Source organism: Lepisosteus oculatus, chromosome 3 (genome assembly GCF_040954835.1).
Source record: "Lepisosteus oculatus isolate fLepOcu1 chromosome 3, fLepOcu1.hap2, whole genome shotgun sequence".
Taxonomy (NCBI): Eukaryota; Metazoa; Chordata; class Actinopteri; order Semionotiformes; family Lepisosteidae; genus Lepisosteus; species Lepisosteus oculatus.
In genome coordinates, this window is record NC_090698.1 from 21,441,985 (window position 1) to 21,468,869 (window position 26,885).

A 26,885-nucleotide genomic window follows, 5' to 3' on the forward strand; every position below is an offset into this window, starting at 1 on the left:
TAGTTGACTGTTTACGAGTAAGTATTTTTACTTAAAACTATAATTTTTCGATGATTGTGGGTGGCTTTAGGATGTTGCTGTCATGCTGCTGTAGTTTTTTATTGGCGTAATATTTTAGATGACAGATACACTTGCTTTAAAAGATTTGCTACGTGAAATTATTTGACTTAATATTTACGTGTGTGTGTAAAATGTATTTAAATAGTAAGCATTTTTCTTGCAAGCATACCTTCAAGGCTGGCATTTATGCAGCCTGGCCTGACTACTTCTGTGTAAGCTTTTTTTTTTAGCTTTTGCTTTTTAAATTAGGCCTAGTCACACAGTGAACTATGCATTTTCAGTAGGATCTGAAAAGTTCTAGATGCATTGCTTTTCAGTCGCAGTAATTTTTTCACGAAGAACTTGGAAGTTCAGTTGATGACACAGTCCAGTTTTTGCCACAGGACAGAGAAACGACTGCGACCACAGTTAGGCAAAGCAAGGGCTTTTCCATCAAAGTCAGACGAATGTCATAACGTGCCGGATATATCGGAGCATTTGTATGTTTTTCAGTTTTAAGAGATATCCTGCCCTTGAATCCAGAACAAAGAGGGATTTAAAGGGACTGTTTTTTTGGTGAAATTAATCTCTTTTGCGTGCATTAGATGAAAATGCAAAAAAAGCGTTCATAATGGCCAAGATACATAGCAGTGCTTATAGATATTTTCTTTAATCTGCAATATATTATACACATAAATGTTTATATAATGATCACTATGCATCAACGAGGCCTGTCTGGTTTTCCTTGTGGTTTACCAATTTGTGCTATGGCTATGGTGGTTTACTTGTGCTATGGTGTTAGCATCCTTCTACAGCAGAAGCTACTGGATATTCTCCTTAATGGATTTTATTATTTCTGCTGCTTTTTTCATTAGATCTTTTTGCATGTTGCAAAGTGGATAACACCGCTCAGTACACAATGTTTCATCCGAAATAAGAATCTATACGTCTGTGAGAAATCTTTGTGTAATAGTCACACTTTAGTTTGAAGAGTGAAGGCGGACAATGATGCTTTAACCTGAAATTAAATGTTTGAATTAGTCAGACGGGAAAAAATGGTCTTCGTCGTCTTGGAGCCTAGAAATGAGACATGTTGATCACCCACTGTGATGGCCACATCCATGTTCCGATTATGTGAAACTGTGGTGAAACATACACCACATTGTAGTTCAGAGAAGTTGCTTATTTCATGTCTTATAGGGAGTGAGCTTATACACAGTCAGTATAAAGAAATAACCTGCCTCCCATCCAGACACAGTGGATTGTTTAAAAATGTTTTTTTTTATATATATATACTCCTACATGCACTGTAGGTTTTTTTCTTGGGGCCTTTCACTACTGAAAAGTCATATGACACCCCACAGCTCAATGTGTTTGCAATCATATTAAGAGGATTACAGTATTTGGCAGGGGTTTGCTTGGCTAAGGAACAACTACCTAGCAATGAGAGTCAAAGGTCTTGTCAAAATCAATTGTACTGGTTATAGGGTCTTCTTCTGATGCGATGTTTAACTAAGTTTATGATTTTCTGAGGTCTCCGTCTTCATCTCTAAAATAACATTTTTGGTTCATTTAAAAAGCTTAAGCCTGTGCAGGCTTCAGAGTTGCAGAATCCTGCTGAAGAAATGCAGATTAAACCATGATAGAATTGAAGCCACTGTACAACATGTTGCATACATACAGTACAGATGTAGTATTTCTTCCAATACCTCCTAGTGTTATGCTGTGTCAGAAGTAAATTGAGACACCACCATTGCACTAAATAGTGTAATATTAATATTCCCTTAAAGCAAGCAATAGTATTAGTGCCAAAGCTGTTAGCTGTGTTCTGGCAGTCTGTATAACAGTTGAATGTCTTGGAGAAGATTTAATTTCAGTGATAAAACATCATGAAGACATCAGAGGGAGGGGTTGACTTGTGCATTTCCTGAATCTTGTCTTTCATTTCGTAAGTGTGGTGGTGCGCATCCTTTATAAATTTTTTTAAGCTTTTGCCTGTGTGATGAGGGTTCCAGTAATAAAGTTTGAAGAAGCCAGATGTATGGGCATCAGTGCGCAGAGCTTTACCAGGGTGATTTAAGTTTTTTCTAATCTCCTTCCCTGCTATGCTTTGTCACAGTCAGCTTTGAAGATCTCAGCAGCTGAGTTTGCTGTCATAGCAACTAACCATCTATCGGACTAATTTACAACAATTAAGGGTAATCTGTTATAAAAGAATATAATCTCCAATGGACAAGCATTGAAGTACAATGGAGCATAATGTAATATGGGTTATCAGTTTAGTAAAATACTGAATAAAATTATGTAATTCAATGTAAAAAACTGAAGTATAATTTTTAAAAGTTAGCTTTGTTTGGTTGACTATGCAGGACAAAAGTATATTTGAAAAAATGAACTCTAAAACAGTAATTGCCAACAAATAAGAATACTACTCAGTCTCTAACACTTTGAAAGCTGCTCTAATGCTAAGAATAATGCTGTGTTCCGCTGAAGTGTTTGCATGTAAATCTGTCATGATATTGTAGTTGTGTGTTTTAAAAGTAAGGAAAGTTTCCTACAGGAACATACAGTTCCTGTGACAGGATGAACTGGTATAGATGACAGAAGCCTCATTTCCCCGTTGATAATCAATGTGGTTGTGTGGAGTGGGGGGTTCCAAATGACATACACCTTATTGTAATTTCTGTTCTGATTTTTTAGGATTTGGTAATAGTTTCTAAAAATCTTTCAGAGGGGGTTAGACACATGAATTTGACATGTGTCATACTGTATGTATGATGACGTTATATGGAATATTCACCAGATCACTCTTTGTAAAAGGAAAATAAGATTAGTTGAAGGTGTGAAATCCTGAAGAAAAATTGCTCATTGACATTTTCATAGGAGCTGGGTAGCCTTTCTCATTTGTAATGTGTAACCATTCTGCTTTTGGAGAGAGACAGAATATCATCATTAAAAGATGCATTACACAAACTTACTGAGTTCCTACCTGGAACATTTAAATCTCTTGGAACTTAGTGACCTTAGGGTAAAATACAAAACCTAAAAAGTTTGAATGCAGAGTTTTATTTTTCAGTTGAAATGACTGTAAGTGTGACTGAGTTCTCAGGTACTTGACTGAAACCTTAACTCAGAAATGGTTTGTTATCTTACATGTTTTTTAGGTATTAGATGTGAAATGCTACATTTTCCCAACTGTTCATATGAAGGCCCAATTAAAAAACTGAAAGTTCATTTGGAATGAATACCAGCAAACATGAGGGTACAACAAATCTACAATTAAAAAAGCTCTGATGTATAGCATGTACATCCTGTATTACTGTAGCTTATCAACACAGAACGTTCATGCTGTCTCCACTTTAGTTTCCAGTTACAGATAATAAAGAAATGTTAATAGCGGTGAGATTTTTATAGTTAAGTATAATAACATGAGATTATCAATCATGAAACGTTTTTATCATAATTTCAGGTCTAGACATTGATATCACGTCTGTTTGAAAACTCGTTCTTTGTTCTGAATGCCTCCCTATTGACTGTGTGTGTCCTTTCTTATCTTAACAACATAGGTTGATAGTAACTTGAGTCAATGTCATGCTGTGCCAGGCATTCAGACACTGTTCCTTATTGGGAATAACTCGGGACATTTATGTCACTTAACAAGATGTAAGAAAAAATGCACAATGCAGGTTGTAAAAAGTGCTTTTTGCAGTTTGCATGATGTTTAAAAAGCAATATTAAATCATTAAAAAGTACTGGAAAGGGATTTGGTCCATTCATTACAACACAATATGAGAGTGACACAATTTAATTATACGTTTTTTATTAATTAATAAATAAAACCTTGTCAGAATATTAATCATGTAGGGGTGCCATGCACAATTTCCATGTGGTTTGCCTTACAGTCACTTAAAGTACAGTTTGTGTTTTAAATGATTGTAATTGAAAAAGATCCAATTAAAGTAAAGAAAAATAATCAGCTACAAGCAGGCAAAACTAATAGTGGAAAGAATGCTATAAAGGAGGATTAAAATGTTTTTTTCAAAATTTATTTCAGAATGTCTTTGTGATTATGAGAAACCTTTCGTCCTGTGATTTTTGTTTTGGTGTTAATAACTGATCTACTGGTTTAAATGTTTTCTGCACTTAGTCCTTGGTTTCAGAAATAACCTACAATGCATTATATCAAACAGCCTCAGCACTCAGAACTTTATAAGTCTTTCATGAACTTGCTTATAAGAATTTCCTCCATTATTTCTGACTGAACGGCTCTTAACAGGTGAGCAGTTGTTGATGAACAGTCACAGGTGGGAATGACACTGTATCAACCACTCTCACAGTGAGTCAGTGGTTTAACTTCTGCTTAAGTCCAGCTTCTTGTATTTTGGCTAGCATACCTGAATGAGGTCAGTCCTGAAACATACTAATTAGTGCAGGGATCATACCAGTTACAAATCTCATACAGCTTTTCTTTAGCTGAAAACTCAAAAGTTTTTTTTAAGAAGACCTCAGATAGAAAATTGAAATAAAAAGTTGGGGATTAAGAGCAAAACCTAGAAGAGACAGAGGTCACTCAGGACTAGGACTGAGAAATACTGTACTTTGTTTTTTTTAAAACCAAGTCCAGAAAAAATCCTAAATAATCAAGTATGTCAATAAAACATATTCTAAACATGAACATCATTATTTAGATTATTTAAAAAAGGCCACTGCAGTCTCATTTAATCTACCTTCCAACATGTCTTGGAAGTATTGTCAGAGCACGTCTTCGGATGCAATTCTGGACATTTTCTTTTACACAGCCTTGACTGCTCTTAAGGCCACTTCAAACAAAATTTATATTGATTTGTTTTAAATGGAAAGATGGTTTTAGTCCTTTGTGTTCTTGTAGCCTGAGCTGCTGTCTGTTGGACATCTTGAGAACCTAACAGAGAAATGACTTCCTATAAGCCTTACTGTGAAATACAGCAGAATCCAAAAATCATCAGCAGTAGTATCTGCATAGTGAAAACAGCTGACAGATTTTGAATTTTATTTAGCAACCTGTTTTATGTTTTGTATCAGAATACTTTTGAGTTCTTGGTTTTGCAGGCAACTGTGAGAGCTTCATAGGCAGCTTTTAAAATAACATTGAAAAATCTGTTTTATTTTTGCCTTTTTATATTTTTAAAACCATCTCAGGAGGTCTGATGTGCATAAAACAGTATATTCTTGACTTGAATGAGAAATCTCTGTGCAAGGTTTTTGTGATATGCAATGATCAATAATTTTTTGTATCATACAAGGATAAACTAATGAAGTATGGTTATGAACCAAGCTTTCAGATTATAATAAGGGTGTATAGTAATCCTTAGTTTAAAACAATTTATATCTTAAAAAAGGTGCTGTGAAAGAGCAAGCAACATTAATCTTGTAGTCTGTTCCCATGGCAAATTCCTAGGGTGAAGACACAAAGGTTTTCAAAGGAGAAAGAGGTCTTAAGGTTGTCTTGTGTAAGAGGGGAAAGCTCTTTTTTCTTGCTGTGGTGGAAACTGTGTAATACCTTTTAGTTTTATGAAACTTTACAGATGTGTATTTGACAATTTGACCCTTGTTTTGTAATCTATCACAGTCTTGTGAAACTGCACAGAAACTATTGAATTAAATTCCGTTGACTAATTACTAATTTGACAGACACTTGTATCCAAAGGAACTTATGGGGAGTTTTAACACCTTTTTGCAGCAAGGTATTTTACAGGAACAATTCGGGTAAAAGACCCTGCTCAGGAATACAACAGCGGTGTCTCACATAGGATTTGAATCCACAGCCCTCCAGTTATGAGTCCAGAACCCCAAGCACTGCTCCACACTGCTACCCATAATTTTTATAAGGCGATCTAAGGTATGGATGTTTACTATGTGGACGGTAGAGTTTGGGTAACTGACCATAGGTATTCGTACATGAGGTATTTTAATGGACCCTGTGCTAGAGTCCTCCTGGACAGCTCTGCTCTGCTTTAGCACTGTCGTGAGACTGCACAGCTGCAGTGTGTTCAAATATCTGCAGATGGGAATAGTGATTATGGCGCTTACAGCTCAAGTCTCAATTTGGCTTTAGAGCTAACAGTGAAAGTAGGGTGTATTGCTGTAACACCCTCTGTGTTGGCAACATTGGATCAACGTGCCTACTGCAGTTGGAGCTCTAAATGTGAAGCAGAAGGGAGTCCATGTGGTTTAACTTCACTCATAATTCCTTTTTACAGAGTAAGATGTTCTGACACTGGTCATTGCTTGAGAGGGGAAACATGAACAATTAAATATTGCTGTTAGTAACAGAAAGGTTTATTTCTATTATAGCAGGGCTCACAGACTCATGGCCTATGGCTGTCATACCTATTGAATGCAGATCCTGTAAAGATTAAAAGTGTATGTCTGTATTATACAGCCCATCACAATTTTGCCATACATTATGAAATAAGATCCACTTCTCACTCACAGGAAGCTGTTGTACCAATTTTCTCAGACTGCACATTTTCTCTTTACTGTAGCTGATAAAGTAGTATTGATACATTTAGAGGCCAGTGACTGACTTGAAACCTGTGCATCACACAAAGACGTGCACAGAATTATGATTTCAGTCTTTCCATACAATGTTTAAATGAGCTTGTCTGTTGTATTTGACAATAATAGTACACACGAACTACAGATAAGTGTGTTTCATTTTAAAAGATGAGATTGAGAGGGGGAATAACTGAAATTGTTTTAGGTTCTGTGGTTATTACTATTTTAGTAAAAGCTATTATAAATATTTTGTCTAGGTCTTAACTTTGTTTTCACAATCCAGTGTTACTGTTACCTGCATAGTATATAGTTTTCCCCACTGTTTTCAATTTTGTAACATTTCCCCACTGCTTTAGCCCAGTCTCCCTGGCTTATCAGAATAAACAGAGGAAAGCAGTTCAAGAATACAGATACACAGACAGTATTTCAACAGTAAATAGATCGTGAATTCAAGAAATGTGGACTGTTATTGCTGTTGTTATTGTTTATGTTATTGTGGCAAGAACAAAGTGAATGGTGTATGTCTGATTTGCAGAGAGACTGTGGCAGATCTATAGGACAGATACTGAGGAGAGGAAAAAAACAGTGTTCTCCAGTTAAAGAAAACCTTGTATTTACAATAGGAGAAATAGCTTTGAAAGGGAATTTGGAGCTAGTGACTGAAATCCACATTAAGGTAGCAAAGATTCGGGTTCCTGAAAGAGAACTGCAGCAAGTATAGCTTTGCTGTCAGATGCCTGATGACATTGCTGACCTGGCAAGTGATCACAGTAAACACCTTCCGGAAGCCAAATCATTCTGTGCCTACCCAGATCCAGCAAGTATGTATTTGTTAGAAGCATCAAGTTCTAGATTTAAATTCTTATTGGTGGTGCTGACAGAAAAATGGAAACAAAATACTGAAAATGCTGGAAAGGCCATGGGCAGAGTAGCCTTTCGAAGGGTAGCCTTGGACATTGCTAGCTGTTATAAGAACAAATGGTACTGGAATTATACAATTATGCATCGAAGCAATGTATGATTCATCGTTAAGGCAAACCGAATCATATTATTTCAGTAGTTGTGTGGTGTGTCAGTTTGATTCGAGCCAAGGCCCTGCAGTGCAGGTACTCTTTTTTTTTTCCAGTCCTGGTACTGTGACATTTTATAACACAGAGAAACATGAGTTAAGGAAAGACTTTTTCATCCAAGAAAACAGATCAAATGTTTGATGGAAGAGTTGAACAGCCCTGCCGGGACCTGAGGATGAGGTCTTGCTTTCCTTGCAGACACATGAGCTGAAAAACCTGAACCTCAGCCTACAAGGTCACTGACCACTAGTGGTGACCCTACATGGTGAAGTGACATAATTTACCACTAAACAGAGGTTTGTGCCAAAATGCAACTTCACAGTACAGTTTCTGCATGAAAAGCTAGTTTTTTTTTTTTCATGTGCTTTCCATCAATTGAAACATTGAAATGGATTTGTAATTCAGATGAGCCCAGTTTCAGAACTGTCTTCGTTCAGGTTTGTTGCCTGAAATTTAACCATCTGGACATGGCAGAGGGAAAACAAAATTCTCATTGTAGGAATGCTAATCCCTCATGTGTTGTTAATTATAAACCACATTAATACATCATAAACATATCACGGCACATCATATCTTGTATTAATAGATGTTTGGTAAAACATAAGGGTAAGCAAGTTGGGGGCAGACCATCCTAACGTCATTGGAAACGATTTGTATTGCAAAGGATATTTTTGAAACATGGAGCAGAAAGGAGTACAAGCTTAAGTCTAAACAAGAAGGCAGATCAATTAAAGGGATTGGTTAGCACTGGTATATAGAGCTTAGCTGGAACAAAAATCACCAGACAGTAGTCCCCCAGGACAGCTAATCTGCAGAGCAAAATGTTGCTAAAGAGTACATTTGATGGGGAGGAATTACATGAGGAAAGTGCATGTTATTCTGTCAGCAGCTACAGTACCACCTTATTTGTCGGAGCTTAATTTCCACGATACAATGTCCAAAAAAAGTTTTCTCTGACGAGTGAAGTCAATGAAACTAAAGCGACACTACTTGTTGCAGTCATGGAAGTTTCCAATGCACAGTGACATTTAGCTCATGGAAGGGAAGCACTCTCAAATATCAGCAAATCATTGAGGAGGAAGCTATAATAACGAACATTCTCAAAATATTAGTGGATATTTTACCAAAATGTGACTCCATCATTGTATGATTTTCAACAACTGAGGGTTTAAAACGATCATAATTCTATGATTTCTATTTAAGGATGGCTTTTCTGAGCTCACTGAGGCAACTTGTTTTATTGAAACCTTTCATCTTAAAAGAGATTAATTGAAAAGCTCTCTTCAGTTCAAATGAGGTATTTACAGGTGTTGCTGTCAGCAAGGTTTTATTTTACATTCAAAGCAGCTGGTGTGTGTGAACTTGCTGTCCTGAGAACCGAAACTTTAAGAGAGCAGAGGCCAGTTGGAGAAGGGTTTAATTCTGTTCCATTTGAGCACACAGTCTGTTCTTATTGGACCTACTGTTGCTCTTCGCTGTATTATAATTTCCTGCCATCTGTTCAGTTCATATTATCAGGAGTTGTTACAACAGTGTAGTAGGAAGGCAAGCTAGAATTCATTTCAATTAAATGTGAGCTTAATAGTGTCTGCTTGTGAGTAACACCTCATTTGTAAAACTCAAGTATTACAGGTTCATTTTCAGTTTTGTCTTTGGATTGGAATTCATCTTGCAATCTTCACACACCTTCTCGTGTCAGCTCCCTATAGCAAGAACAAAGTGACTGGTTTTGTTCAAAGACCGAATTATAAGTTAAATGCATGAGCTTGTTTAAGTATTAAAAGAGGAAACAGATGTGGTACAACAGTGGGAATTATAGCTATAAAGATGGGTAAAGAAGTCTGAAAAGTCAGCCCGAGTTATACTGTAGATATCCATTTTTTACTTTCAATGTGCAGTGCATATTTTCTGCAGCAGTAATGCTTCAGTTGACGGGTGTGTACAGTCCCAGTGCTCGGGTTAGGAAGAGGTCAGAACCCTTCAGCGGCTGTCAAAACAGTACTGTTTCTTTAAAACCTTAAGTAAAGCCTTCCATTGTCTTGTGCCTTGTTTAAAACCACACTGTGGACAGGTCTACCCTTTTAGTCTGGATGATTAGTTTATTACAATTTATGATGAGTCATCATGGTCAATTATTTTCAAACACTGGGAGCCATGTCTTGTGAATTCAAAGAGTTAATGCTGATAGAATATACCATATTCCCTTGGTTTATTAAGTTTGCTCAATATTATTTTTATGGAGCCTTTAATAAGACAGATGTACTAAACTTTTCAAATTTTAAATCTTCTTAAATCTTAATTTCTAAATGTAGCAGAAATACCAATTTTCAGCTGTTGTACAAATGTTAATCCATATTTTTTCACCAACACTTTCCTGGGCGTGGGAAGTTTGGTGTCTAGTGCTGCAGTCACGTCCGAAATTTTACTGCCTTAGTACCAACAAAGAAAAAAACATTCAGTTCCTCTCAGTGCTTCATGGTCCTGCAACTCAGTGGGATGTTGCTTTGAAATCATTTCGGAGGGCCCCCCAGCGAATGTTTATTCAGACCAATGTTGAGAGCTTGCTGTAGCATTCTTCTCTCCCTGTTAGTTTGTACTCTTAGTTTTTGTCGTCAACTGACAATAGTGAATAAAAAACATGTTAATTCCTGCCTTCTGAATCTTCTTCCTGATTGTTCTGAACACATGAAACTGTTTTAAATCCATGAAATATCGTCTGAAGCCATCATTTAAATGGCTGAACCATCGTTTAAATGGTTTGATATGAAAATGAAAAGTTGGGTGAGCTGAGTTTACCTTGAATTATGGACGTTTCATTTTAGTATTTTGTGCCTTAAATATGCAGCGTTTTAATTTAGTTGGAATAATAGAAGAGCTAGTGTCTAATACCCATAAATAGAGCAATTAGATATTTCCATTCTTTTGGAAGCAAATGGTAATACCTTTTCTGCTTAACTAACCTTCCTATTTAATTTTTCTTCCAAATACAGTATTCAAAAAGTTCATTTAATGACTGATTCTTTGTTCACTTCTTTTCCTTTTACGTTATTTCAGAGTGGTTTCATTTTGTGGAGTCTTCCTGCTTAATCTTGAAGAAAGGGCCATAACATTTGCGAAGAAAGGCTAATGGATTTTAGAGTAGTTAAACAAAAGCCATGTGGATTCTTCCTGCTTATCTTCATAATGCAAGCAGTGGCACACTCAGTGTTCCTCAAAATCCAAAGTGATAGTGAAGACCGATCCTTTGTTTTTTCAGGTTTTGTGCTAATGTCAACTGTCGAAGTCTTCAGTGACAGGTTAAGACCTGTTGTTTTTGAGCATCTTAATAAAAACCCTAACACTGGCTAGTTTTGTCATAAAATCCCCTTGAACTTTATATAGTGCTTTATATGCCATGACCGTGAAGCATTTTACGCTCATTTTACACTCTGAGTCACAATCATCTGGCATTATTTTATTTTAAAACTTGATTCAAGTTGCTCTGTACACTTCCTTGGAGCCCTGCATTTCCTTGGTGCTCTCCCATCTCACTGCTGTCCAGGCTCAGTCGTGCTGGGTTTCTGATTGCCAGTACATATACAGTATACTGCATTTCATCTGACTTATTATAATAAATATAGGGGGTCAGTGAGTTGTGTACAGTATATAAAATAAGTTTTACAAAGCTTACTCACCTAGCAAGCAGTTGTATGAAACATATGAGCCCTCTCTATATAGTTAGGCAATTTAAATGTGGTCAGATGGTTATTCTGTTCAGAGATGGAAGAAGGCGGCACAACTTTAAAAACAAACATCCGGGGACTCTCGAGTTGCTCAGAGGCCCCAACCCGAGTGCAAGCTGAGCTCTACGATCTCAGGTTTGAGACTGGGTCATGACACTGGCCGCCTGTAACTGGGGTAGTGCCAGTGAAAAATTGTTAAAGGCTTTGGTGGTCACAGAGTGCTGTTAGTTGGTTAAAGTTGGGTGTAGATTTATTATAAAACAATGAAGATTTTAATATAAGATCATGAATAATTCAAACCTGTCAAAGGTGGCTTCAGACTTCTACAAAACATGAAAATTTAACTCGTTTAAATACACTATTATTTTGTCATCTGTTCATGCATCTTTGAACTTACCCATGTTTACTAATTAGATAATACTGAACACAAAGAAGAAATGTCTGTACTTGTATTTGGAATTCAGCAAGTAATGACTAACAGGAGAAGTAAAATAAATGTAGGGTGTTGTATATAAATTATAACACTGTTGCTTTGTTTTTCTTTTAAACCCAGTCCACATGTTCTTGCTCAGTAAAGGCTAGTCCTAGGTGGATGCAAGATTTGTGATGCGTGCACTTAACACTTTCGTGGATATTAAAATGGAAACTGGAGGAGCTGTGCTATTTTATTCAAATAGCACATTATGTTTGCAATGTAATACATTCCTGAAATTGGATCAGAACTTGGAAATATCTGGAGCAGTGTTTTGTTTTAAATGCAATCTACATATCTGGATGCATGTTAAGAGCTTTTCTGGTAATTAATAGTAGATGTTTTTTTCTCCTTAACGGTACTTGAATAGAGCCATTGCTGGATGAGTAAGAGCTCAGCAGTAGTCATTTACTGAACAATGCAGAGCTGTCTACAGTTTGGCTCTGGAGTGCTGGCAGAAATCATAGTACTGGAAATCGAGCACAATTGATGTAGGAGGCTGGAGGCCTGTTTGGGGTTGGCTGCAGAGCTGCAGTTTAGAGCTCTTTTTCAGATGGGGGGGATACTGGAGGTTATTCATTATTTAAAATAGTTTAATTGTAAAAAAACATTGCCAAAGCATTGTTCATGTGAAATAAGGAATCTAGAGTAGTGTCTACAGTATCATGGAATTATTGTATATCCTTTAATGAATTAGATGACTGTATCTGATATATCTCAGCATGTGTTTTCATTTCCCCCCATATTGAGACAACTGGATTTGTTAAAGCTATGAACTTAAGTGCATTTACATAAAAATTGTATTATCATGTAGTTGGTGGCGATATGTGAATGTGTTAGTTCTTGGTTACATGTACTATAAACAGTAAAAGATGCATTCCTTCATGTGTTCTGCAGAATATAGCTACCAAGCTGTTATGCTTGCTCAGCTGTGTACTGTGCTAGAGTTTTACTATTTCTGAATTTACACTATAAATGTCACTGGAGGGTGGCACCTCTTCCCCTTCTTTAGGCGTAATATACAAAGTAATCTTGGTGATAAAATTATTTTCACCCCTCTAACAACTGTATAAACTCAGATTGAGAGGACAACAATGCAGAAATGTCACAGAATAGAGGTTTTGCAGCAGGTCTTGCAACATACTCCTGCTGATTGTGCCTTTTCTGATACTCTTATTAGAGCATTCTAAACAGCTCAGCCTTATTAGTTATCAATGCATAATTGGTAGATTCATTCACATTACAGACACTAGTCGCGTGTGAACCTGCTTATTTCTAACCTTTCCTTTCTGTTACTTCCGTAAGGTCTCCTAAAATAATTTTGATTTTCTGAACAGAGGAACGCTGAAACCAAGTTTAGAAACCAAATAGTTCAATTAAAGTTTCAAAAAAGCACATTTTGATTAAAAACAAATTGAAGGCAGAGTGCAATACTCCAGGACTGGGGCTGAATGATAAGCAAGGTAGTGTGTAAGGTAATACAGTACATAAAAGTACGAAGTAGCTTTGTCATTTTGTTGATGTGTGTCTGTGGACAGGTGTCTGCTTGGGTGTGCCACTTTAGTGTTGGAAAATATAAATTTTCAACCCTAAGAAAGATGCACCTGACTGATTGCTTATATGGGAAATTTGGGCAGTGTTACAAACAAGTTGTTGAATTGATGGCTCTGATGCTTTGACATTTATGTATATCGCTTTATATCTTAACTATCTATACTGAGAAGGATCAACACACAATAAATGAGTATTGGAAGCAATAGCATGCGTTGCATATTTATTTCTTTGTGCTGTACAGTTTAAATTTCTTTATTTTTTTATTCAGAGGCATCAATATCAAGCAGATACAGAATGTTGTTGCATGTCTAAGCTGTTTTGAGGTGTATGCAGATCTTCCCCAGAGTATTCAGTTGTATTTGTTGTTCAAGCTTGGGTGCCTCTTGGGACTGCACACTGACTGCAGAAGCACGCAACCGTCCTACTGGAAGAATAGAAAATGCCAGTAACATCGAGTATAAATTTGTATTTTGTTCAATTTTGATGCCCCTTTATTCTTTTAATGGCCTCACAGGAAATGAGCACTTTGAGCATGTCTGGAGTTAGTCCAGTATGTTGTTTCTATGAAGTGCACTTTTGCGTAGCATGTGTTCTGTCGAGTATACAATGCAGTGAATGATCATATGGAACACAAAGTAAAAGTTTTGTTTTGAATCCATTAAAATGAGATGTAGTATATGCTGTATTTTTCCTACACTTTTTCAAAGCTTAGAACTGGTTAAATTTACAGTTGTAAAATATTGTTTGTGTAGATTTTTGTAACGCCCGAGGAGTTAAAAAAAAAAGTTGGGGGGTAGAACAGACGGAACTGAATACAGATGAGAATCTTTAGTAAAAGAAAATTTATGGTTCCTGCTTGACAGTCCTGTCACGATCATCCTTTGGTACAAACAGCAGGATCTGAGAATTCCAACATTGCTAAATACAGTAAAACTTAGAGAAATTCTCTTAGAGGTAACTACATTTGTAATAATGTTTCTTTATTAGACCTATACAATTTCTTGCATTAGGAATTCATCTTTTTGCATACCCCAGCTTTTTCTCCAAGGAGACACAGACACACAGACAGGGAGAGAAGCTTGGTGTCAGAGCGCAGGGTCTGCCATTGTACGGCGCCCCTGGAGCAGATGGAGTTAAGGGCCTTGCTCAGGGGCCCAACGGAGTAGGATTCCTCTGCCAGCCACGGGATTTGAACCGGCAACCTTCCAGTCACAAACGCAGATCCTTAGCCACAGAGCCACCGCTCCGCCCAGTAGCGGAGTAGCAGTGTAGGATGGCCTAGTAAAGTTAAACTAATATAATTTACAAAGAGTGTACTAAATAATAATGCATTTTATTTTGTACTGATTATGGATGGGCTTCCTCCATTTGTTGCATACGTCTAGTCAATATTGTGATGTTTGCAAAACAGAACTTTTCTCTATCATGCTTGCATTTCTATTAATAATGACATCTAAAATTGCAAAGAAACTTTAAAGGCAGCAAAATGGAGAATTTTTGTTTGTTTAAAACAGTTGTGACATCGCATTGCACATGGGTAAGGGTGGATGCCATTACATAATCCTACAATTATTGACTTGTGTTCTCTAATGGCTTGTGTGGCCAGTACTATTCTTGCTTTCTAAACATGTTTTACTTAAATTGTCTGCACTCTTTTATTTCATTATTTACCAAGTAAGTCAATTAGGAATAGTTTCCCATTTACAACAATGACTTGGAGACCCCCTTAACAGCAAGTCATTTACTGGAGCATTGTGAGTAAAGTATTCAAGGGTACAAAAGCAGTGATCTATCTGGGATCTGAGCCCATGACTCTATGGTCCAGAGTGCAGAGCCCAAACCAGTAATCCACACCATTTTTAGTGTTCACCCTCATGTGATTATGGGTCCAGAATCTCTTGCCTTCCTTTTTAGATGCTTTCTGCTTTAAAGTGCAGATTCCTTTTTCCGTCTTTACATGCTCATTAGGTGACACTAATGGAAGTTCTGTAGTCATGCTGACAAGTAATCCTGGACTTTTGACATGTAGCCTTCACACATCTTCCGATTAATAGCTTTATGTCTGTTGTTAAATGTGTAAATCTGTTTAACAAGCCAATTAAAAGAAACCTGTCACAGGCTGCGACAATTCAGTTGTCTGCACTGAGCCAGAGTTAACAACATTATCAAACATTGATGTAAAGTGTCTTCATCAATTGCTATTGTCAACTGAAGAATAAAATACCTGTAGCTGTCAATATACAGTGTTGCACACAGAAAACATTAAGTTAATTTGAATGTCAGAGTAACTAAACAACAACTGGTTTATGTGTAGATGTTTAAAATATGTGCAAATGTATGCAATGTGTTACTAAGAATTGTCAGTCCAACTTTGCAGTACTGGTCTTTTGAATAAATATAGATTAATGAAGTTTAATTAACAGTGGAGGTACTGTAGTTTGTTCAGTCCACAAAACACATATAATAGTTATACATGCATGAATATAACCAACCACCATAACTTCATTGATAATTGATACATAACAGGAATATGTACAAATATTCAAAATGCCTTTGATTTCTGCTTTACTTTGATGTTTTTAACTGAGCATTATCTTCATTAGTGTTGTCTACTATCGATCATGTAGCATTTCCTGTCTAGCAGTTCCAATGTAGACCATAGCCTTCACAAAAGCATTATGGATCAATAATGTATCATAATGTATTATGTATAGACATAACCATTTGAAAAGTATGGAGTGTGACTGTTTGTACTGTAGGATAGTCCCATTAAATACATTTTTAGCAGAAAACACAGAATTACCTATAAATACCATTACCAGCCAGTCCTTTTAAACGATTAAATGGAGTATACTAGATAATTTTAGTTGATATGTCATAGTGAGAATTTAGTAGCCAAGCGCAAGGTCTAGCACATAACTGCTGAAGAGAAGATATTTAAATTATGACTTGTTAGCATTGTATTGTTGAAGTTTTTTTTTCTTATTTCAGATATCAGTGTTTGTTTTCAAACATCATACACTTTTAGGATCTTTTTCTATCTGCATAAATCTTTGTGACCCCAATCTGTGTCAGTTTCTGAGAATTTGATTTAAAGGGTAGCATTACATTTGTACTCAGTACTGAATAGTTTTGGAACAATGTGGGATTGTGACACTCATCAATGCCTGTAGCTGTAGACAATATACAGACTTCCACTAATGATGATCTGGTATTAAAATCTGCTCCTTGATGCAAGTGATTGAAATGTTCGGAGCTGTATTGTGAAAACATGAAAGCAGAATGCCTGCCGTTGTGTTGGCAGCACTAATGGAATCTGTTTTATGAAGTGCTTTAGCAGCAAGTGTAATAATTGATTATCTGTAGGCATCTTACACTAATGTTCTTTTCATTTCCAAATTTTAAAATAGCTAACAGTAATACAGAGGACCTGAAGTTCATCAAAGTTCCAAATTGTAGCACTGTATGGCAGAATTTCCTTTCATTTGCAAAAAAGAATAAAACACTTCGTCAAATGTCTTCAGCATGTAATCCAAGAAAAGGCGTTTCAAGTTTAGTGTCACCCTATATAGGAGGTGTCTATTTCTAGCAGTCTTTAAATTATAAGCTGTCTGACTTGGGTATGTTTCTGAGACGGCCTTGCCCACATGATGAGAGAATCTAGTTTTCAACAGAAGAAGCTCAAGAGAAAGACAATGTTGAAATGAATAGGGTAAAATAAATGGGTGGAAAAATTGTGACAGAATGACTTGCATAACTTTGCGAGCATAGTTAACTGAAGACATTTTTCTTTAAAAACTACATTTTTACCATAGAGGATTATTGAAACTTTTCCTTGGTAATTTTTGGTTTTATTAAGTATAGGTAATGGTACTGAGGAATGGACACGAAAACAGTAACATGCTAAAAATGTGTTACGGTCTCATATGAGACCGCAAATGCAGAATTGCACTGCAGTTACCTAATGCTATAGTTAACCTTCATGTCCTGGGCCTGAAGGTTAGGATTGATGATCCGTATAGCAGTGCTTTTCTGCACACTAAGCAAAGCACAGTCATTCTGTTCTTCTAAACATACTTGTTTAACCTGTTCTCAGGAGCTGCGTTCAGCCTGCTATGAATGGTGACTCCGGCGCTGGGGTGGTCACTTCCCCACCCCCGACCACAGCCCCTCACAAGGAGCGCTACTTTGACCGAGTCGACGAAAGCAGTCCCGAGTACCAGAGAGAGAGGAACATGGCGCCTGACCTACGCCAGGACTTCAATATGATGGAGCAGAGGAAGAGGGTCTCTATGATTCTGCAGAGTCCGGTTAGTTTTACCCTTCCAGGTCTACATACCATTGAGTGCTGTAAATGCAAAACCTTGAGGAAATCTCCCTCCAGACTCTTTTTTTAACTCTGTCATAAATGGACATATAACACTGACTTTGCTAATTGTGAAAAAAAGGCGAGCTAGATTTCAGATTACAGTTATTAAGTGTTAGTCTTATCGATCTCTCAGGCAGAGTTTACAGCAGTTCAGTATGCCCGGATCCTGTATAACTTCACTCATGTATATGTGTTACTGTATTACGTCATTGATTTCAAACATCCTGCAGTTTGCAAATTGATATACATACTGTATATTAATTCCCTTAGGTAATAATTAGCTCAAAGTTCATCTGATGCTTAAAAAGCAGTTCTTTTAATAAACTTTCACACAGTGAAACTTAACTTCCTATTTCTTTCCATGTAAAAGGTTATATGATTCTCTCAAGTTATATTCTCAGACTAATCAGAAGGCTCTTTGTTTAGTACTTAGCATTGAAGGAAGCAGATACAAGAGGATGTTGTGTAACAGCAACAATAAAATCCCACAGTGTTAATGCATTTTTCTTAAGAGTACAATAAAGCAAGTCATTGTTTTAAGATAAGATCACTTTATTAGCCATATACAATTTCTTGCATTAGGAATTTGTCTTTTCGTATACCCCAGCTTGCTCTCCAGGCACATACAGTAGACGGGGAGAGAGAAGCTTGGGGTCAGAGTGCAGGGTCAGCCATTTATACGGCGCCCCTGGAGTAGCTGGGGTTAAGGGCCTTGCTTGGGGCCCTAACGGAGTAGGATTCCTCTGCTGGCCACGGGATTTGAACCAGCAACCTTCCTGCCAAGGCGCAGATCCTTAGCTACAGAGCCACTGCGCCGCAGATTTGATATAGTTTCTATATAGAATGTAAGATCTCTAGGAAAAGCAGGCAGAGGTCCAAGTGATTACGCTATATGTTACGTCAGCACAAAGGTATCATAGATGGAAGAGAGGTGAGCACTCCTTAGGCCAATATTTTGAGAGCTGGAAATGTGGCTAAGTGTCTGCATTCCTGGACAATGTCAATAGGAGGCAGGCCTTATCCATCTGTAACCTCAGCTCTACAGGGTACAAATGACTGGATTGTGTCTGGCTTATGATGTGTTAATATGATTAGCACAGGCAGATCAGATTGCATGGAAGACGCACTGTTTAAACCATTGTACAGAAAGGCAGTTATAGCAGCTGTTGTGGAAATTGTTCAAAAAAGAAGAAAATTTAATAAATTATTTTATGGTTTAGATCAGAAGATCAGGAATTAAATCTGTGCTGCAAACCTGTTTCTTTATTTCCAAAGAAATTAATAAAAGAAATCTGCACTACATACTGTAATCCAAAAAATCCACCAAGAGAACATTTTAACAGCAATACTTTTCTCCCACCTTCAAGTAGTAATACTACAGTGTGTTTTAATTTAGTCAGACATTCCTGGTAACCTCTTCATAAAGTAAATGATGTCCATGAGGTTGTCATTTCACAAGAAAGTTAACACTGGTAAGGGCAGAGCCTGGATAGGTCTGGGAGGATCATGGAATTAAAACACTGATAAGATCATGGTTAGATGACTACTTAAAAAAAGTTTATCAACAACTATCTTACAAATACCAGAATAGAACAAAATGCTTTTCACTTCTGTGAAGATGGAGTGAGGATACAAATTTGGCTTACCTCTTCTGAGAATCCCCTGTGAGTTTCTTATGTAAAATGAAGCTGAAAATCACTACTAAACCATAAGAAATTGATTTAAATCTCTGTCTTGACGTTTCTGAGACCTAGTTGTTACCATGGTTACCATTATTTTTATTGCATTAATTCTGTTTTCCACAGTTACTGTATACAGTTTTCACAGAGACATCCTGGCAGGCTTTGTTCACTGTGGTACGGTAGGCAAATATAATTCATGGAAACATGGTCTTATTCGCACTAGTATCCCACAGTAGCAATGCAAAACATCTGGGGGATTTATTTAGCTGCTTAGCAAATCTATCTTTTCAGAGCAATCCTGCCTGTATTTTTATTCTTTGTGAATTTGCAGTTAGTGTGTATAATTTACTCACCTCAGTTTTGGCGCCATTTAAAATTGGATAGATATTTTCAAAAACACTGATCTTAAATAGAGACAGTGGGATTTGTTTGTTTTTTGGCACATACAGCTATGGTCTATAGTGCTTTTATTACTTCAATCTGTGATTCTATTTGTTTCATATTTCCTGTTTTTGTTCTAATGTTGCCTGCACTCCTTTCTCTCCTAGGATTTACTATTCTTAAACTTTTTTCCTGCAAAATACATTGCTCTTTCACAGCTATGGGGCAGTCTTGATCCTCTCCCATTTAGTGACATATATCAAACTAGAATTTGAAATTGGCTGTATTCCAGTATGAACTGGAAATGCAAGGGAGGAAGGTTTGGTTTCTTCCAATGCCTGTAATTGTGTTTGATTTATGTTATGTTGTGCAAAAATGTTTTGTAGTTTTCACTTGCTTTTCCATGTTTGTGCAGATATAATTCTATCTTGATCCACAGAAAGTTTAATTGTTTTGTTTTAAATTAACAGTTAATCCTGATAGATCTATTCTTGTAGAACAAAAAAATAAAGTTTAAGCTTTCTGGATATGTATAGAGGAGCAAATGATAAATATGAGGACTGCCTGACAATGAACCAATTATTTCTGATTGTAAATGTGATGAATTTACTGCTGCGACCCTTTGTATTGACAGACCATGTAGTCTATAGTAGAAAACACAAGTGAAGTTGATGGTGCTCATTATCTGCATATATTATAATTGGTGATTGTGGGAAGATATCTAAATGTTTTTTCACAGCAGTATATACATCAACACAAAACATCCTGAAATAAATTTGTTGTTGGTTGTCTTCTTAAAACAACAGAGGTGGGGTTTGAATTCTGAGATGTTTTGTTTGTGTTGCAGGCCTTCTGTGAGGAGCTGGAGACAATGATCCAAGACCAGCTGAAGAAGGGCAAGAACCCTACAAGCTTGCTAGCCTTGCAGCAGATTGCAGACTTCATGAATACTAGCATGCCCAGCATTTATCCAGCCACTCCACAGGGTGGGATGGCAGCCCTCAATATGAGTGAGTAGAACTTAACAGTGATGACCTGAACATCAGAGCCGGAGAAAGCATTCTCCCGTGCTGCCTGGCAGGTCCCTCTGCTTCATACTTCTCATTGGGCTCAGTTTTTTCAGAAGGACGAATCCACAGTTTGATCATTTTTAAATAACGCAAAGATAAAAAGCTTCGTGACCTCTTGTGTAAATACAGAATTTTCTAGTTATTTACTGTTGTTGAAAGGTGCAGGATTTTTACATCTACATTATCCAAGCATGATGTCAATTTTCGGTGTGAACTCCAAATCCAGCTCAGTAGCAGAGTGGATAGTTATAACTTGTAGTTATGAGGCCGTGCTGATATTTACAGGTTTAGGGATGGTGACTCCAGTCAATGACCTGCGGGGCTCCGACTCCATTGCTTACGAGAAGGGCGAGAAGCTGCTTCGTTGTAAGCTGGCTGCCTTCTACCGCCTCACTGACCTGTTTGGGTGGTCTCAACTGATTTACAACCACTTAACGGTAAGCACTTACTGTAGCTAGGTAATTATAAATACGTATCTGGAAATTTCTGGACGATTCCCAAGTTGTCATTGCCAATGAGATTTTCTAATATCTTGTTTCAGCTAAAAATCACTTGAACTCCTTCTATTAACAAAATATTTTTCACTCATTCACAACAGTCATATAACACAGTTATGGTCATTTTCTTTCAATTAAGTTGGTTCAAATCATAATGTTTCTTTCTGTGACATCGTATGAACTTGGACAGTTAATTTGTACAATGTTGCATGAATTTCAGAAGGTTTCCTGCGGTCTTCCTGGAGGACATTGGCTCGCAGTGTTTAATTTGATCTTTGCAGTTGCATTATCTATAAGGAGATCTGTGGAGTTCATGACTGAAGTTTTACTGCGGCAGTTCTCGGTTGCTATGGCATGCCTGTAAAGAAGAAACTATTATGCTTCTTTTTTTAGTGTGTTTTTCGTGTCAGTGATTTTTGGTGGTTGCCATAGAATCGCAGAATACTAGAGCTTCTGTGTAACTAAGCTTAGACATGCATACGTGCTAAAGAATATGTCGGACACATCCAGGTCCCTCCAACACCGCTTGATTTGAAGGGACAAGCAACTTAATGACTGGATGAACCCCCCTTAGGTTTTTAGGTTTTTATTGCCATTATTACATAAGGAAAGGGCTATTCAGCAAAACGTTTCTAATTGGTATCTTCTAACATAATTAATATTTATTAAATACCCATGATGGAAAGTGGCCTCATTGCATTCTTTATTCATTGCCCATACTTGTTGAAGGTTGTTACCCAAAGTGCCTACCACAGGTCACGTGAAATATTTTAAACACCGTGCTGTTTAGCTGTTGTGCAACAGGTCAATTTTGCCTTCAGCCATTGAAGTCTTTTTGTTTAATCCATGTGATTGTTTAGTAATTCTTGAATGCAGTGTGAGAATGCAGTGAGAAAAGGAAACGTAATAAAACATATTTTTACCATTTCAGATCTTGCCATTTTTTTGTAAACTCTATTTCAAACATCTTAAAGCTTAATTTTGATAAATCCCAGTAGTTTCTCAATTTTGTAATGAAGTTTGGTAACCTATTCCTTGCATTGTTAATTGTGTTATATGTGTTTTCTAATATCGGTGCAGAGTTTCCAAATACATTTTACACTCACTGAATTAATCTAAACTGAACTTACTGTAAGTGTTCACCCTTATTTCTTGCCCTTTAAACTTTGAAAACCTAGGCAATGGGAATCATTGTTTTTTCCCTTGTTGAATACTGGCAAAAGTTTGCATGTTTTTTTTTTTTACAGGTCAGGCTGAATTCAGAGCAAGAGCGTTTCCTGATTGTGCCATTTGGGCTTCTGTACAGTGAAGTCACTGCCTCTAACCTGGTACGCTGCCTTTTCTATATTAGAACCATTTAAGAAGGAAGCTCTTCAGTGAACACCAGGGTGGAGATGACAACAGAATTTCATTCATTGGTGTTTCAGTTTCCATTTGTTGTCTTAAGAATGCTTTAGGTACTGTAGGTTTATGTAATATATATACATATTTCTAGTTTTATATCTGTCTGAAAACTAGATACTGGTCATTGTAGTCTGTGCTGCTACTTGATTTTATGTCATCTTTTTTAATTTAAATGAAAAAGTTTGTTTTTTTAGGTACTGAAATAAGAAGTGCTTTAGGGACATTGTTATGATTTGGCATTTGTTCTTAAATGGTAAATCTTTGCCACTTCTGTTGTATGGGTTGTATGAATTCTGTGAAACCGTAGTGAATTATAGTTCAAAATGTTCAAAATATCCCCAGATGTTCCTGGTGTTTGGTTTGATTGTAGACTTGGCAGGGCATTTTGTAAAACCCTTGTGTTTTTATAACTTAAATGCATTTTGTAATTCTAGGTTAAAATAAACCTGCAAGGGGAAATTGTTGACCGTGGGAGCACTAACCTGGGTGTTAATCAAGCAGGATTCACCTTGCACTCTGCCATCTACTCCGCCCGGCCCGACATCAAGTGTGTCGTACACATCCACACACCTGCTGGGGCCGCGGTACGTCTCAAATGTTGTTTGGGTTTTGACCCTGAATTAACTGGCTACATGTGATAAGACGCATAGGCCTCACATCTTATCAGCCTTGTCCTTGCTGTGTTGCAGGTGTCAGCCATGAAGTGCGGCCTGTTGCCCATCTCCCCAGAAGCTCTTGCCCTGGGGGAGGTGGCCTATCATGATTACCATGGGATCCTGGTCAATGAGGAGGAGAATGTGCTAATACAGAAAAATCTAGGACCTAAGAGCAAGGTATTTCAGAATAAAGGAAATCATCCTCAATGGCCTGAGTTCAGTGAACACAGTGTTTCAGCTTTAGTAAGGGCACCTCCCCTGGACTGAAACAGAAGCAAAAAGTATTTATGGAGACAATGGTGGTTAGGAATGGATTGGCTTTGTTTAATAAAAAATAGTGTTTTAGGTCCTGATATCCTGAACTTGGAAACTGGTTCTTTCTCCAAACCACAAAGCACTAACTAAAGTTTTAGTGCTCTGCAGTGGTGATCAGTTGTATTCAGATTTACCATCCATTAATATGTTCTTATTTAAAGGAGATTCTTCTTTAAGAGGAGTGATTGACTGGAGTTAGTCATGCACCAGGACGAAAACTCTGGATGGTTTTATGTGTTTACTAAAAGGATGGCAATATTACATAATTGTTACATTATTATAACTGTTTTTTTTCATTTTTTTCTATTGCAGGTTCTTATCTTGAGAAATCATGGCCTGGTGTCAGTTGGAGAAACAGTAGAAGAAGCTTTTTATTACATTCACAACCTGGTCAGAGCTTGTGAGATACAGGTAGAAGCAACGATGTTATCCCTTGGAAATCTGTTGATAATTACCATCATTTCTATTAGTTATTTTTGACAGGAGTAAGTTTATATAGCAGAGTTACCATCTTGTAGCCTGACTGAAGTGGAAGACATTAAAGGAAAATGAAGTTGCTGTAACTGGTTTTGGTTGTCCAGTAGGTGGCACTTTTGTCTCTGGACAAGAATTTCTAAACTAGTGCCCCAGTTTGGTAACTGAGGAAAGAACAATAGAAGCTTCTTCATTAAAGATCTCCTGGCACATTTAGAAACAGTAGCACTGGTAATTTGGTGTACTTTATTTTAGTCTGGCTTACACAAGTCTCACTTGTCTGCTTGAGCTGTTGCATAGCGTGATCTATAGTAATGTAAAGTTAATATTAAGCAAAAACATTAATGCTTTTAAGGAAATTTTTTTTTTTGTCAACAGTAAAAGATTGTGGAATTGCCCCTTAAAGTCTCAGTATACTAGGTGAAGAATAAAGCTGGGCTGCAAGCTGTCAAAAGGAATAGTTAAAATGTTTGTCTATGTTATGTGAGCGTTCCGTTCCTTGCCAGGAGCTATAATATTTACTGTATCGTTAAAACTCCCATGGTTTCACTGTCTGTACTTATGTAGGTCTGAAAGTGGTAGTACTTTCTGTGAGGTTGCCTGGTAACCATTGATATTGTAGCATGTCAGTATACTGTAATATTGTATTATCCAACTTTTGTAGACAATAACTGATTATCTCTAATGTTTGGTTTGCATTATATAAGCATTTTTACTTTGTTTCCAAATGTACTTATGTTGTTGAAATCAACATGAAATGTCTAGAGCAGGTTATCAAATGCTCTCACAGAAAGCAACCTTTAAGAGAAGAAAAAAGGTTTGTAAGTACCTTGTTTTCTTTTCACATCCCTGAGCAGAAGATCCTTCCAGACAAAGTGGTTGAGTGTAAGTGCTGATGTTGTTGACAGGTGCGCACTCTGGCCAGCGCAGGAGGGCCCGATAACCTGGTAATGCTGGACCCTGGGAAGTACAAAGCCAAGCCCCACTTCTCTGAGTCTGCCTCCGACACGAATGCCTCTCATCCTAAGTGGCAGGTTGGAGAACAGGAGTTTGAGGCACTCATGAGAATGTTGGATAACCTGGTAAGACTTTTTGGGGGTTATACTTCATGTTTCTGTGATTTTAAAATGTCGACTTCTCATATATCAGTTAAAAAAAGTTAAAAAAACAAAGGGTGAAAATTACATGAATTGGACAGAACATTCGTCTCTATTCTCAAATACACCATCAGATTGTTAATTGCAGACTTTGGAGAAGGGTCAGTCGTGAATAAACTGAAAATTCTGAGAGGGCAATCACAAACCAAGACAAAATGCCAGTGCTAAAGTTTGAAATTGATTAGGCTTCATTTCTATTGCTTCTTTGAACAAACTATCCAAAATTCCAGGAATTCATGAGTGTTACAAAAATGTTTACCCAAAGATCTGTCATGATGTCTGAAAGATTAACAGCTGTATTTAACAGTTTTTCTTACAGGTCTTACACTTTCAAATATTTGTTCATGACACAAAAATAATTGTGCCATGTATTAAGGCCATTCTATAACTAATTTCTGTCTTTTTCTCTCCAGGGGTACAGAACTGGCTACCCTTACCGGTGCCCTTCTCTGCGTGACAAAACAAAAAAATACAGTGATGTAGAGATCCCTCCCTCTGCAATGGGTTACTCCTTTGCAGAGGACAGTGACTCAGGTGCTCGCTCCCCTCTCAAGCACAGCTTTCAGAGGCAGCAGCGAGAGAAGACAAGGTGGCTGAACTCGGGCCGGGGGGATGATACCTCTGAAGAAGGCCCCAATGACGGTAGCCCCAAGTCGAAGACTAAGGTGTGGACGAACGTTACACACGATCACGTGAAACCCTTGCTGCAGTCTCTCTCGTCCGGTGTCTGCGTGCCAAGCTGTATTACCAACTGCTTGGTCTGTGCCTACCTTATTGTTCATAGTTAGACCGTACAGCTACTTTGGGCAGCTGGCTGGCTCTTGAAGGCTCTGGGGATGTTAACTAGCAATCTTCTGCAAATCTTGCCTGTCGCTTCCAAAAGAATTCAGTAGCTTCCCTCTGCCTTCTATCTTATTCCGTCTCTTACTTGCTATCAGTACTTTTGTCTGTCAAATCTTTACAGAAAGCAAAAACTGCTTAAGACAGCTTTTCTTGCTAATGATGCTGTTTCATATCAATTACAGCTTTCCTTTTTGTGTACATTATGCAGGTTTAATCTATGTCTCTTTGGGAAATGACAGATTCATTAAAAACTCCTTTGGTACTAATTTTAAGAGCGTTCTTTCCTTTGCATTGACCTGTGTTTTTACTAATCCTACTATGTCCCTTAAGCAGTTTATAATCTTTTTCTTTCCTTTTTTAACCCTTTTAACAGAACACGTCTTTGAAATCCCTAAAGCCTTTACGTGCCCATTCCCAGCTGCCCGCTGCATGAAATGTTGCATGCGTGCAGATGACATTGTGAATGCTTTCCTGGAGAACTCTCAGGGTGTGGCATAACTGAAGACTAGCCATGGCCTGCAGCAGATGCCTAGTGATTGACTCTCCAGAACAGCACTGTTCTTTTTACCTGTGCTGTTCATAATCCCAATAATTCCCCTGAGCTTTCTTTAATTAATGATAGGTGTGTTTAAAATGACAAAAA

The 26,885-nt window shown here is 37.3% G+C and overlaps 1 protein-coding gene across 6 annotated transcripts in view; it reads left to right on the forward strand.

The window, feature by feature from the left end:
• Window positions 1–26,885, forward strand: part of add1 (adducin 1 (alpha)) — a 52,822-nt gene that overhangs the window by 863 nt on the left and 25,074 nt on the right. For 4 of the 6 annotated variants that reach the window (XM_069187007.1, XM_069187008.1, XM_069187009.1 and 1 more), the window contains exons 2-10: window positions 17,491–17,704; window positions 20,674–20,836; window positions 21,182–21,333; window positions 22,641–22,721; window positions 23,232–23,381; window positions 23,487–23,630; window positions 24,081–24,179; window positions 25,151–25,324; window positions 25,813–26,157. In XM_069187007.1, coding sequence (XP_069043108.1) covers window positions 17,510–17,704; window positions 20,674–20,836; window positions 21,182–21,333; window positions 22,641–22,721; window positions 23,232–23,381; window positions 23,487–23,630; window positions 24,081–24,179; window positions 25,151–25,324; window positions 25,813–26,157 — 1,503 coding nt within the window. In that variant the 5' untranslated portion in view covers window positions 17,491–17,509. The remainder of the gene's footprint in view (window positions 1–17,490; window positions 17,705–20,673; window positions 20,837–21,181; window positions 21,334–22,640; window positions 22,722–23,231; window positions 23,382–23,486; window positions 23,631–24,080; window positions 24,180–25,150; window positions 25,325–25,812; window positions 26,158–26,885) is intronic. The other 2 variants (XM_069187011.1, XM_069187012.1) reach the window with 1 other exon arrangement.